Genomic DNA, 13,257 nt, shown 5'->3' on the forward strand with positions numbered 1-13,257 from the left:
TTGGCAGAGAGAAAACTCTCAACTAAACAAAAGAGCAGTTGTAAAATATAGTAGTTATTGGTTGTCATCACCACAAACTCTACCTGGAAAACCCTTAACCAGAAGCACAGTGGAACATGCCCAAGACTGCGGTCTGAGTCAGCACAAATCATTAGTTCCTAATACCATCACCCTTTTGCAACTGAAATGCTGCTTTGCAGCCAACTACCATACAGTTAAAACAAGGCTGAGTTGCATCTCAAGTTCTCCCTGTGGCTAACTGTGAAGAGATTAGCACACCCAAGCAGTCCCATGCTCCCATTCTCCTCCGTGAGAAGATCTCTGCCTCCTCCAACCTGTCAGGCCTAAGTGCCTATGCAGTTGCTTTTTAATTATCTTTCAGTCAAAAAACCAAAGTCATAAAACCTAAGCAATAATTGCCAGCAGAACGGGTGTAAGGACTAATTATACACTGTCATCAGCTTTAAGAGGTGAGAGATGGGCAACTGGCAACAGCCTCGAACTGGTCATCTCACAAATACACTTAACCTCTCTGCAGACAGGGTATGTGACCATAACCCAAACATAAATAAACGGTTTTATTTCCATAGTTGTGATCGTGTGTGGATCTCATAAACAATTTGAAGCAGCATGCCTGTCCCACTGCAGTGCCAGTGCCAATGCTTTCACTGCCATGCAGTGAAGCAGAGCAAGGAACTCACCCAGATGAGAAATACCCCAGTGAAGTGTGTGTGTATATGTATGTACGTGCAGTTTGTATATACACGTGTATAGTACAAATGTACAGTTTCCATCTGGCTAAATTCTGCAGGTGTTCCACACAAACACGTGTACTAGCATCGCATGAGAGGGAGGGCAGGAGTGGGTGGAAGCGACAGCGATTGCATAAGCTGGCATCACTGCCAAAAAGATTATTATCAAACTGTGCCTGGACTCTGAAATACAGGTGTGAAGAGATGGGTGGTGACCCAGACAGAGCCTTTTCTTCACTGCAAAGTTTTGATGACAGGAGAACAGAAGTCTGCATTTATGAGTGCACACGGCCTCACCGAACTGGCACAACACCTGAACAAATCCACCTCCATAAAATTACCACAGCCCCCTGTGATAGAGAGTTGCTAACAAAAATACCAGCACGTTCCCAGTACATGACAGAGCTGGAAGCAATAGGTCGTTACTGCTGGTGTGCCCTGATTTCTGCCCACACAACCTTCGCAAAGAGGCTGGTATCAGTGATAAAGCAAGAATGTATGTGCCCAGACATCACCGACAGCATCACATTGACAGATCTAATGCTGGGAAGGTCCACCGCGCTGGCCAGACAGTCCAGGTGTGTCTCTTACCACAGGCACACTGGTGGGAGTAGAAACACTGCAAAATGTTCCCAGGTGAGCTTTCCCTGAAACATGCAGTTCCATCCTCTTTATGTCACTGGAACTCAGGCACAATGGCGAAGCTGCTCCAAGGGCCTCCTGACATCTCATCCCTGGCACCAGGATCCCATACTTGGCCCAAAAGAGCTTGCAAAGCCAGCAGACAGCTATTAACTCTTCTTATTATCATGCTGGCAAGCTAGTGAGCTGAACTGGCCTGTCTTAATTGCACCATCAGTGAAAGCATTTCACCTCCCTACCTTTGATACCATGTCTGTTAAATGGAGATAACAGCACTATGTCTACATTGTTGGGATTAATGAATCGCTGCTTGTGAAAATTCAAGGTGATTTACAAGTCTTATTATTGCTATAGCTGGGATGCTAGCAACAGCAACAGGTAATGTCACTAATGATTCTCATAATCCCATTTATTTTCAAAATGAAGACTTTTGTAGTTCTTTTGAAGGAATCCAGGCACAGGGAATTTGGACGTGTGTTTTTTAAACAGGTGGGAAGTATGAGAAGGCTTGAACAAAGCTGCACAGAAAAAACAAGTAATCATCAGAGTAAAATGTCCCTTAGGACCCTAGACATCGGTTGCAGTGATCCCACACACACATGTATTTCAGTACATGCTTGTCACTGTATGGACACATTGTACTGTTTCTGTAAGACACACACAGACTACAGAAATTCTGCTGCCATTTAGAGTCAAAGTAGCATTCACTCCCTGCAGGGCTGGAGCCACTGAACAGATGCAGCCCATGTCTCACATAGCTGATCTAATTTCACAGGCCACAACAGTGCATTTCACGGTCTTTCCCATCTATCACTTAAAAGAAAAAAAAAAAAAAAGAAAAAAAGAGAGAGAGAAGGAAAAGAAATAAACAGGAAATGCCACAATACCCCTCACTGTTAGAATCATAGAATTGTTTCACTTGGAAGAGATCCTCAGGATCATGGAGTCCAACCATAACCTAACTCTAGCACTAAACCCTGTCCCTAAGAACTTCATCTAAACGTCTTTTAAACACCTCCAGGGATGGTGTCTCCACCACCTCCCCAGGCAGGCTGTTCCAATGCCTGACAACCCTTTCCATGAATAATTTTTTCCATCCTTTTCCATCTTTTCTTGCAGTGGCTTCAGGCAGAGCATAATTGTCAAACCCAAGGATCATCGCTGTGCTGGTTAATATTTCTTTCTTAGGCCTTCAATATTCAAACCACAGTCAGTACCACTGCTTTGTAGCAGAGCTCAATATTCAAATGGCCTGAAGCTGTATAATAAGCAGTTTGGGGATTCACAATTATTCTAGTCATTAAAAGAGAATATTTAGATAAATAGTAAAAAGATGCAGATTGTCTTCCCGCAGGGTAGGTTGCATAAATAACTCTAAAATATACTACTGAACTGTAATTGCCAGACGAAAGGGTAAACTTGCCAGGCTGGAGGTCTGTAACTTGAAATACTTGAAAGCTAAGAAATATGACCACCCCCATGTAAAGATTAGAGATTTTACTGAAATTACACATACTTCCCCTGCCCTGTGTTTTACGCACAGACCTGTACGACACATCACATTCTGGCTCCAGCAGCCTATGGGGCATCCTCAAGGGCTGGGTGAGCAGTAGGGCCAGGTTCCCCCAGCCTCCGGAATGACGAGGTGAGACAGGGACCTGCCTTGCGTGCCCCCGGCAGGTGGGGAAAGGGGCCAAACAGCCTCTCCTGGGACAGCTGCCCAGCCGCAGACCTCGAGGTGCCTCCCACCCACAGCGATGCTCCCAGCTGCATCCCTGCCATCACGCTTGGTGGAAGCGGTAAGGAGGGGGAAGGCTTTCCAGTCCACAGCAGCCCCTTCACAAGCCCCACAAGCACCGTGATACAGGCATTCCTACACGATGTGACAAGCGGCAAAGGGTGCTGTTTTCCGGCAGTGTTCAGTCGCACCACCTCTGTAGGTGGTGTTTCGAGAAACTACAAAAACAAGGAAACATTTGTCCTTTCTGCCACCATAGCTCTTGTCAAAGTGCTGCACAACCACATCCCACAGCTCCAGCACCGGGAAAGGCAGCGTTCAGTGCACTACAAATAAAATGCCTCCTGCTTCAGGGCAGGAGAGTGAGCTTTCTGCAGACGGCACGAGAACCAGATGTGCTTTTCTTATTGTGTTCAACAGGCCTTTTGGGTATATTGATGCATAGCAAGCAAGAACCTGCTCACACTAGGATTGACTTAGTAAAAAAGTAAAAAAAAATCAAGGAGAAACTCACCGTAAATATCGGAGGATGTATCAGACTTCTCTATTTGAATGTGCTGTGTAATTTTCTGACATATTTCTATTTCTTTGTACAGCTGAAGAGAAAAACAAAACAAAAAACCACAAAAATATAATATGTTACAGTGGGAGGACACATCAACTGTAACAATTTTGAACATTTTTTTTTCAATTACACATGGAAGAAATAGACTGTGGTCTTTACTTATCAAACAGCTTTTCTCTGCATATGTGAGACATATTAGTAGTGTCCCTACGCTTTACTGTTAGCACACAATTAAAGAGGAGGAAGCAGTGTTTTACTACCATCATCATAAAAGCAAGGATACATCTATTTCACTTGGTCAATATTATTTTGAGTGCACAAGAAACAGAACTTCTATTCCTGTTTTTGTATTTTATGGGTGGTCACCATTTAATGTTTTTATATTATTTTGATTAAGGCATTACAGGAATTCAATTATTTGAGAGTACTAAAATCACAAGAAGTTATTTTGTTTCTTAAACACCTTTCTTAATTGACAGAAGACTACCAGATTTGATATGCAGTTTGCTCTGAGCATGAAATTTCACCTTTAACACATTTATGTTTATTTGCGCTGGGAAAAGTCCCTAAGTCTTTGAAATGGTCATTAACATCCTTCTTGGGAGACCAGCACAAATTCACACCTAGGTAACAACACAGAAGCAGGAGCAGTTCACCCTGCCTTTCAGGAGCCAAGCAAGCCCCCCACAGGCTTACACCCCTCCACCACAGCTCACATATTTTGTGGTTTTAAATCACTTAGGTTCTCCTTCTATCTTGTGTGGCTCACTATTGTACCCGAATGAAGGGCTCCTCATGCCACGCGAGGCACGGAAATCCCGCTTTTCCAGACAAAGTCACGAGGACTAGATATTTTGAGGCTCTGAGCTGACATCTTTAAGAGTCAGCCCTGACTTATTTCTTGTAAGACAGCCTTGACAGACTGGAAACCTCTGGCTCAGAACAGGTTTGAAGCTGTTTTTTTTTTCATAGCACAGGCTAGCACTTAAGTAACAAACCATCCTTTTGTCTCTTGGAAAAATGATACCCACAGGTGAGTAAGAGTCAGCAGGTAAATATGAATTTTGTTTACCTGCTGGTATGAGTGTGTAAAAAAGCAATTCACAATAATTAACAGTTTGAAACTAAGTGGCATCAGTGTTTGGACTGAAGTATTTAAACCATTTCTTTAAAAAAAGAAGACTAACTCATTAGTGAAAGGTTTCTTTAATAAAAACATCATTTTATCTCCTGCATATATCAGCACTTACACATCTGTTTAATTGCAAATATTAGGTATTACAGAACAGTTCTATAGCCATTTAAATGACGGAATATAGTAAAATAAAATGTAAAACTAAATAAGTATGCCACACTAACAATAGTTTTTAAATGCACTTTTCAAATATAGTAACAAATTATTCAGGACCTGAAAAAGAGTCAAATGACATTTACAAAAATCTCAGCTAGATTTAAGCAAGGGTTTGAAAAAGAGGAGAAAGAAAACAGGAGTGAAAACTGCAGTATTTTCAGAACAAAACTTGTGTCTGATCCCAGTTTAGATGACTGCATCTAAACTGAGTATGCAAGACTAAAATCAAGGAGGATGGCTGATGTGCTCTCACAGGGATACAGGAAACATGTTCTGCCTGCATCCCAAAATGCTGTTTTCAAGCAAAAAAAACCCTCTATTGAATGGGAGGCAAGTAACTGGGAAGCACAGATTGCGGCTGAGTTGCCCAAACCAGAGTGCCAGTCGGACATGAGCCCTGAGGTGCCGCTCACGTCTGTGCCCCACACCAGAGGCAGGCAGTGTATTTAGGCCATGGGGGCTCACACCATGAAGATGCTGGCACCACAGGCACTGTGGGGCCATAAAATCATAGAATAGTTTGGGCTGGAAGGGACGTTCAAAGGTCATCTAGTCCAACCCCCTGCCATGAGCAGGGACATCTTCAACTAGATCAGGCTGCTCAGAGCCCCGTCCAGCCTGGCCTGGCCTGTCTCCAGGGATGGGGCATCTACCACCTCTCTGGGCAACCTGTGCCACTGTTTCACCATCCTTAGTGGAAAAAATTTCTTCCTCATGTCTGGCCTGAATCTCGACTTCTTTAGTTTAACATCATTACCCCTTGTCCTGTCACAACAGGCCCTGCTAAAAATCTGTCCCCATCTTTCTTATAGACCCCTCTTAAGTACTGAAAGGCCGCAATAAGGTCTTCCCAGAGCCTTCTCTTCTCCAGGCTGAACAACCCCAACTCTCTCAGCCTGTCCTCACAGGAGACATGCTCCAGCCCTCTAATCATTTTTCATGGGGAGCTCCCTCTCCAGACCCAGCGCAAGGCCTGGGCTCTGCACAGAGGGGTTTGACAGCAATACCAGGAGCATCCCAGGGAGTTCACTGGGCAATGGGAGTGCCCCGGGATGGGATTTCTTCCTGACAGCAGCAGCGTTTCCCCTTTGAGCCACTCCAGTTCCTGACAGTGTTTCTCATAGCACCTTGGGGACATTATTATCTGAAGATTTTCTCTTCCTTGCCATTTTTTCCTCTACCACTTTTGGTTCTGTCCAAGCACCCTTCCCCAGGTTTACCTTATCCAGCAGTCCTCATGCCTCCACCCCAGCCTCATCCTACCTGCAAGATTTTTGGGGAAGCCTCTGGTCTCGTGCTTCCATCTGTAAGTGCCACCTTACCAAAGGAAAAAGTTGGGCATGCCAAGCTTCAGCCAACACTTAGTTCAGAATAAAAGATGCTTAAAAGTATAACTGCCTGGTACAACACCTAATGCTAAATACTCTCTCCTGAGCCCTTAGTAGCATTTTCAAAACATAATAAACTGAGCTTGTGAATTTTTGAAAGACTATGTCAGAGCACAAAGCATCACCATTAAAGTTTTGGAGAGGAATTAAATATGGATATTTAATCTCCATTTCCTATTTAAATACTTCTGATAAATTTTGCAAGAAAAAGGAATATCCTCCTAAGAATTTATGTTTACCTTTTCTGCAGCATTGTTATGTCTGTAAAAGCATTTTAGTAGACAGAAGATACCCCTAGCAAGGTGACAGCAACATTAGACAATATTACAAACAGCTATTCAGGAGACTACAAAAACAGAGGCATTTGTTTTATCATATTGTACCAGAATAATTTAATTAAACACTTAAATAAAGTAACTCAAATTTTCTCATGAAACAAACACATACACACACAAGCAAACATACAAATGGGTGTTGTTTTAATGTTACTACATTAGATATAACCCTGCAGCACCTTTCTATATTATAGTCTTTCAGCATGTACATAGCCGCACCAACTGTAAAGTTTTGGTTTAATTTCAGTTTTTCAGAATAAACAATAACTAATGACTACGTGAATCCTACCTGCTTTCAAGACAAGTCCCCAAAGTCCTGCCAGGCAATGAAAGCTAAAACCTTTTTCCTCTGAGTTTTAATTCTTTACAACTGTATTCCACTTCCCAGTCTTAGTACTTTGCTAGCACTTTCTTAAGTCTTTTTCTGTTGTTGATGGTGTTAATGGCAAACACCAGAACTTATTTTCTAAATGAACAAAAGCATCCATAATTGGCAAAGTTTTACTTCTTATAAATAAAACAGCCACCAATGTAAAGGGCTTTAAAAAGCTTTACAGTGTGCATGTATAAAATCATAAAGTATGACACTAATTCTGTTTGGTCTTTTTTTTTAATCTCTCTTTTCAAAATTCCTTTGAAGTCTGCTTTTGAGATGAATGATATGAAAACATCCAACTGAAGCAATTAGGAGACTATATTCTCACACATAACTCTTTGTAACTTCAACATTTACCTTCCCATTTAGGAAAAAAAAACCCCAGCCAGCCAAACAACAAACGAACAAAGTACTTGTGCATTCCCCCCCCTGCTCTTTAAACATGAGGCAAAGTGATCCAAACAAGAAATACTCAGGCCTTAACACTATGTCTTTAAAACCACCAGGGATGATATGAACAACAGGAAAAGGCAATCTTAAGAGAAGTTAAGCTTAAATGTATGTTACAGTGACTTTCACACATTACCTTGGTTGTTCCTTCTCTCCCTCTTCCACACAGACACATGCATGCACAAACATAAGCTAAACACTAACTCTCTCCTCAAGATGAAAAGTTTGGAGAGAGTACTTTACTATAGGCCAATTTGCTATGGTCTGCAAAGCACTGTAATTGCAAGTTAAAAAGCATAACTCTGCATATTACAAATGTCAGATAAACGCTAATTAATAGTGTCCTACCAAGTTACATTTAATTTTATTCAGTAGGTAGCATTACCAGTTCATAGATATCCTCTTCTGGCTTTGGTACATAAAATTGCATCTGGTTTTCAATCAGGAATTTAAGACGCAAGTAGTGAGCAGAGTGATCCAGCTGGTGTGTCTGCAAGAAACAGAGAAGAGGCTTTGGGAGTGAAAAGCAATGGTTAACATCGTCTATACTTAGAGAATGGCCCAATCCTCAGAGGGAGAAACAGGTGGGGATGCCCCAGCACCACCTTCCACAAGAGACCCAAAATCTCCTAACCTGAACAAGAACCTGAACCTCCTCTTCTTCCCCAGGAATAAGTGTTCATTTACCCACTGACCAAGATGTCAAGGGCAGCATGAGTGCTCTAAGCAGACTCTTTGGTTCTGCTTATCTGGCAATTTTGCTCCACCCCATGCTATTGCAGAAATAAGAAAAGACTACTAGAGCAGAAGACTCAGAGCATCCCTTTGTATACCAAGGGCATTTAAAATCACAAGGAAAAGAAAACAAGCATTCTGGTAACAGAGAAAAATGTAACAAAGTTTTTTCTGTTTGTTTTGGGGTTTTTAGCATCTTCATCACTTAGCGAGTAAGATGTGGTAAATTTCAAGCAAGGTTATACAAAGGAAAAAATCTGTATGTCCTCTAAATTCAAAACAGCTCAGGATAGGCTGGCTTTATAAAGCTAAAAGAAGTAAAGAGTTGCATACTGGACTACATCCCAGTGGAAACAGGTCACACCATTTTAATGAATTAGTAATAATTAGCTGAGGATGCGGCATTTGGTCTGGGAGATGTTAATGACCTTTTCTCAGCACAATTAATAAGCTTGATTTAAGTAGAGGTTAATGCAGTGTGTAATCAAAACACATTAGAATGATGATAAACACAAAGGATGTCATTCAGAAGCTACTTTCAAAGTTCGTAAACTGTTGACTAAAGCTAATGAAAAACCCTAAAGTGATTCACAGATACAGGAGGCAAATTCTCCTCACTGTCACTTTTGAAATCCCATTATTATATGCTTTTATACATTGGCCTTTTCATTTTATACAAGCAAATTACCAAAGTTTCCTAGGCTGCACCAAAAACAATGGCTCATCTGAAAATCCATGCAAGAACGTCATTGCTGCCTGTTTATTTTGTTTCTTTAAAGGCTCGCTTATCCTGTTCAAGCCAAGATGATGATACATGGGGACTCAGCTGACAGATCACGCAGCACGGATTATGAGTAACGTACACCAAGTGACATGTGGAAAAGATCACACACTGACCTGGCCAAATTCAGCAAATACTCAGAGAACAGTGAACATTTTTGAAAGTCTAGGTTAGCCCACGAATAAAAAAGAGCTACCAAGAAGAAGAAGAAAAAGATATCTATTGCTGGACTGTACATAGCGCTATGTTCAAATATGTCCAATTCAAAGACCAAATTATCCTTACATGAAATTGAATATCTGAAATGGGATAACCTCCATAATCCGGACAAATACTTTGTTAATTAAATAAGGAATCTGAAATCTACCAAAGGCCAAAATAAAAAAAGCTGAACATAGGACATCCTCACCCTCTGCCCTCTTTTTTCTTTTTTGATAAACATTTTGCACACTTTGCTCATTGTTTCCTGACAGTTTTCACTAGTTTTCTCTCTTACATGCACACACAAACAAACACCCTAGAAATTAAAGGGAAGCAAAATTGGTTTTAATTGTTCAGAAATGATACCTAGGAGTCCTAGATTACTTTCTGGTCAGGTTAGTTTACTATCCCTAGACACCAATTGAAGGGTGCCTTTGCACAGCAATTAAACAATTTAACAAACATACAGAGAAGACATAAACCCCCAGACTGTACACGCCATGTCCGCAGGGAGAGGCCCATTATAAGTCTCTCTGAAAGTCTGGAAAACGCTTGAGCCATTTACAGCAAAGCCAGTGGGGAAAAAAATTCTATGTGTAAAAACAATACTAGAGAGAGCCAGGCAACCTGGCAGCCTCCTCCTCTCTCCACGGTGCACCTTCCCGTGGTCTCCTGCGCTGAAGCTCTTGTATGCACCCTGCATTTCATGCAGCCTCAGGCAGAGCTGCTGTGCTAACCCCAGTCAGCCACGGCTCTGGTGACAAGCTCCACGTCACCCACTAAAGCTCAGGCCTTGGGGAGAACCCCTGACCACAGCCAGGTATTCATGTCACTTCCAACACTGATTCTGAACACCTTGCCCTTGCAGAGGAAACCCAAAGGGCCACTTTCCAGTCTGCCCCAGTCTAGCACAAACCACAGCCTGCTGCAGAGGGACGCAAACTTGCCCAGTCCAAGCCTCCAGCCCTTGGGCACAGGCCGGGAGCTGCCTCAGCCACACTGGTGGGGCAGGGAGCCCACGCTCAGCGCCCCGGGCTCCCCACAGGGCCGGGGATGCCCCAGCTCTGCCAGTTCAGAGCCACCACCCGCCCTGGGCAGGGGCAGGGTGCGCTCACGCCTGCCTGCAACCCTGCCTGCAACCTGCCCGCCCTGACAGCATCTTACCCGCAGGCAGCAGCTTGATCTACTGTGCCGGCAGTCAATGACAGGGCTTCTAACCCGCTTTGATACAGGCATTGCATGGGGCGTGGAAGTGACGGGCAACGCTTCCATTGTCACACTTGTCTTTGCAGAGAGATTTGCTTACAAGAAAATCAGGTGTGCTGGCTATTTCAGAGAGCAGGAGGGAGCCAAACACAAGCTGGCCAATGCTGCTTTGTAGTCCTGAGCTATGCCAGAGCCCAGCATTGTCTGAAGAGCTCAGTGGATAAAACTCACACATATTTTGAGCCACCAACTTCTTTCAAGAAACACAATTAGCTGAGGTGGATACCATTCATCCACTACCTTGTCATCCCATCTAAGGCAGAGTCATCACCACTGAAGCTGTGATGGTGCAGCCACACCATTTCGTTAATTAACATTTGTATGGCTGCAGCAAGGCTTTGTCTACCTCAACATTTTACATTAAACTGTTTCAAATAGGGGTGTGATTATCTACTGAAGGGAAAGGAAAGGGCCCATTTAAAGTGGACATAGCCAGTCTGCCCTAAAATCCGTATCATTAACCCACTTGTTGTTGATGGTCTATCTGCATCCATACACAGGAAGGTGGGAGGAGAAACAGTACAGCTTTAATGATATTAATACTCTTTTGAGACCACCCCAAATAGCTTTTAGCAGTCCAAATAAGCTGCTTGGTTTGTTTATTTCTCTTCTAATAATTTTGGCTATGTCTGCAGCAACTAACCCAATTTAAAGGACAAACCAACAGCTTAACCAACATGCTCCTGGAGAAAAATTTACAGTCTGGGGTGTGATTTGATTCAACAGACTCCATGTAGTATAGCAGGTCAGCACACAACCCAAACTATCTATCCATTTCAGCTCCTTTCTAGTTAAAGCAAGGGACAGGCACCTCCAGAGGACCATTCAGCCTGATCCAAGACCCAACTGAGACAGCTGGGCTCGTCATTCCCCCAAGTGCCACCTGCCTTTGTAGTGGACCAGGAGACAGAAGAAAAGGCATATTCTTTCAGCTAGGTGGGGGACACCTTCACTAGCACTGAAATGACAGCATCATAGAAACATATTAGCCATCCCACTGTGTTACTCTGGCTTTGCACTTTAGTGTCCAAAGCTTTTTCAGTAGAAAAACATCAGCTCAAAATCAAAGTAAGCCCACAGAGCTTCAGGCTTAAGTAACTTCTCAGAGTCTTGGAGCACAGATCCAGAGACCTAAGGGAAATCTGCTTCTTGCCCCTCGTGCAGGTCTGTTTGAAAAATGCAAATTCTGAGAAACCAGAACCTTTCTTGCTTCTCGCTTTTTATCCAGTTCAGTTAAAAGACTAAATGCCATGTAGTCTTCTATGCTTGATTTCTGGTGTTATTCACTTCATACTGGCTCTGCCTAAATCCATATACAGTGTGTTTTTCTACTCAATTTGAAGACATACCATTATGCAAATGTTAATAATACATACACACTTTCACACTGATCACACCATAGAAAACAATTTAATGCATATACACTGACTTTTCCTGACTTCCAAGTGATGTTATTAGTTAAACCTTAGGAGGAATCGAGAAACCACTTTAAAACATGCTTTAAACTCTCCTCCCACCAATCCTGAATCATGGAAGTGTCACAAAGTAGTCTCCAAAACCTAACTTGCTGTATAATAACAAGCAGCAGTGTTAGTGTAAGAACATATTTTCTACAATTACTTGAGTGCACTTGTAATGTTCTCCAGCAGAATAATCAAGCTCAGATTAATAGCACAAATAGATTTAACCACATCTACAAACATGAAGAGGTTTATATGAAATGTAGATCTTGAAATGTTTACTATACCAGAACTTGACTGGTTCTCAGATGGCAGATGGCAAACTGATGTGAAATGATGTGGATCAGATATTAAAGGGGAAAAAATGAGCTGAATGCAAGAGACAGAAGAAAGAGATTGATTATTAAATGCTACAGCAAAGAAGGCATCCACCAATGTTTTCCAGACCGAAAACTCTTACAGAAAGAAAAGAAACAGATAACAGCTCTACAAAAACAAATACTCCCCCACCTCCCCATCTCTTTATACAGCACCACCCCCAACAATCAAACACACAGTGAGAAGCCAGATTCTCAGCAGGAACCTACTGGAACTGGTGGAGCTACACCAGTTAACTCCAGGTAAGGATTTGGCCCTCTGAGTTAATCACTCTTACCCAAAGAAAAATATAAATCCTAAAAATAAATAATTACTAATAATGTGTCATCCAGATTCCCTATTATGTGTCTCTCCAAAAATGTCATCTTTTTTTTTTTGTGAATACAATGAAGAGCTTTCACAAGCTGCAGCACTCTTTAATAGTGCACCTGGCAGCGAGACAAGCGCACTGTATAATTATCGCAAACAAATGCCTTCCTCTCACCTTCCCTCTCTTTGGAAGCACATGCAACACGTTCTAAAAGTCCCCAAAGTTAAGCTCTTAATAGTAATAAATGTTTTCTTTTGCTGTTGCTGGTGTACAAAAGAGGACTCACTTTTCAGAATGACACATGACACAAGTTGGGTCTAGCTTGCAGTCAGCCGGTTAGCGGAAAACACACATTATATAGCTGCCAGAACTCAAAGCTTATATTTAATTTGTCAAAGCTTTCAGCTTCTCAGCTGAGATGTAACTCTTATTAATGGCCAAATGTCTCTGATAATATATCTTGAAAAGAAATCCAGGTGGTTTTTCTCCCACTCCCCCTAAATGCAGATGAAAGCTTTCTTCCCTCTTC

At 42.3% G+C, this 13,257-nt stretch overlaps 1 protein-coding gene across 9 annotated transcripts in view; it reads right to left on the minus strand.

Moving 5' to 3' along the window:
- The window catches only part of TIAM1 (TIAM Rac1 associated GEF 1), a 199,589-nt gene that overhangs the window by 40,455 nt on the left and 145,877 nt on the right, over positions 1-13,257 (minus strand). For all 9 annotated transcript variants that reach the window (XM_065066249.1, XM_065066238.1, XM_065066229.1 and 6 more), the window contains 2 exons: positions 7,983-8,087; positions 3,647-3,728 (listed from right to left, as the gene is read on the minus strand). In XM_065066249.1, coding sequence (XP_064922321.1) covers positions 3,647-3,728; positions 7,983-8,087 — 187 coding nt within the window. The remainder of the gene's footprint in view (positions 1-3,646; positions 3,729-7,982; positions 8,088-13,257) is intronic.

Source organism: Columba livia, chromosome 1 (assembly GCF_036013475.1).
Source record: "Columba livia isolate bColLiv1 breed racing homer chromosome 1, bColLiv1.pat.W.v2, whole genome shotgun sequence".
Lineage (NCBI taxonomy): Eukaryota > Metazoa > Chordata > Aves > Columbiformes > Columbidae > Columba > Columba livia.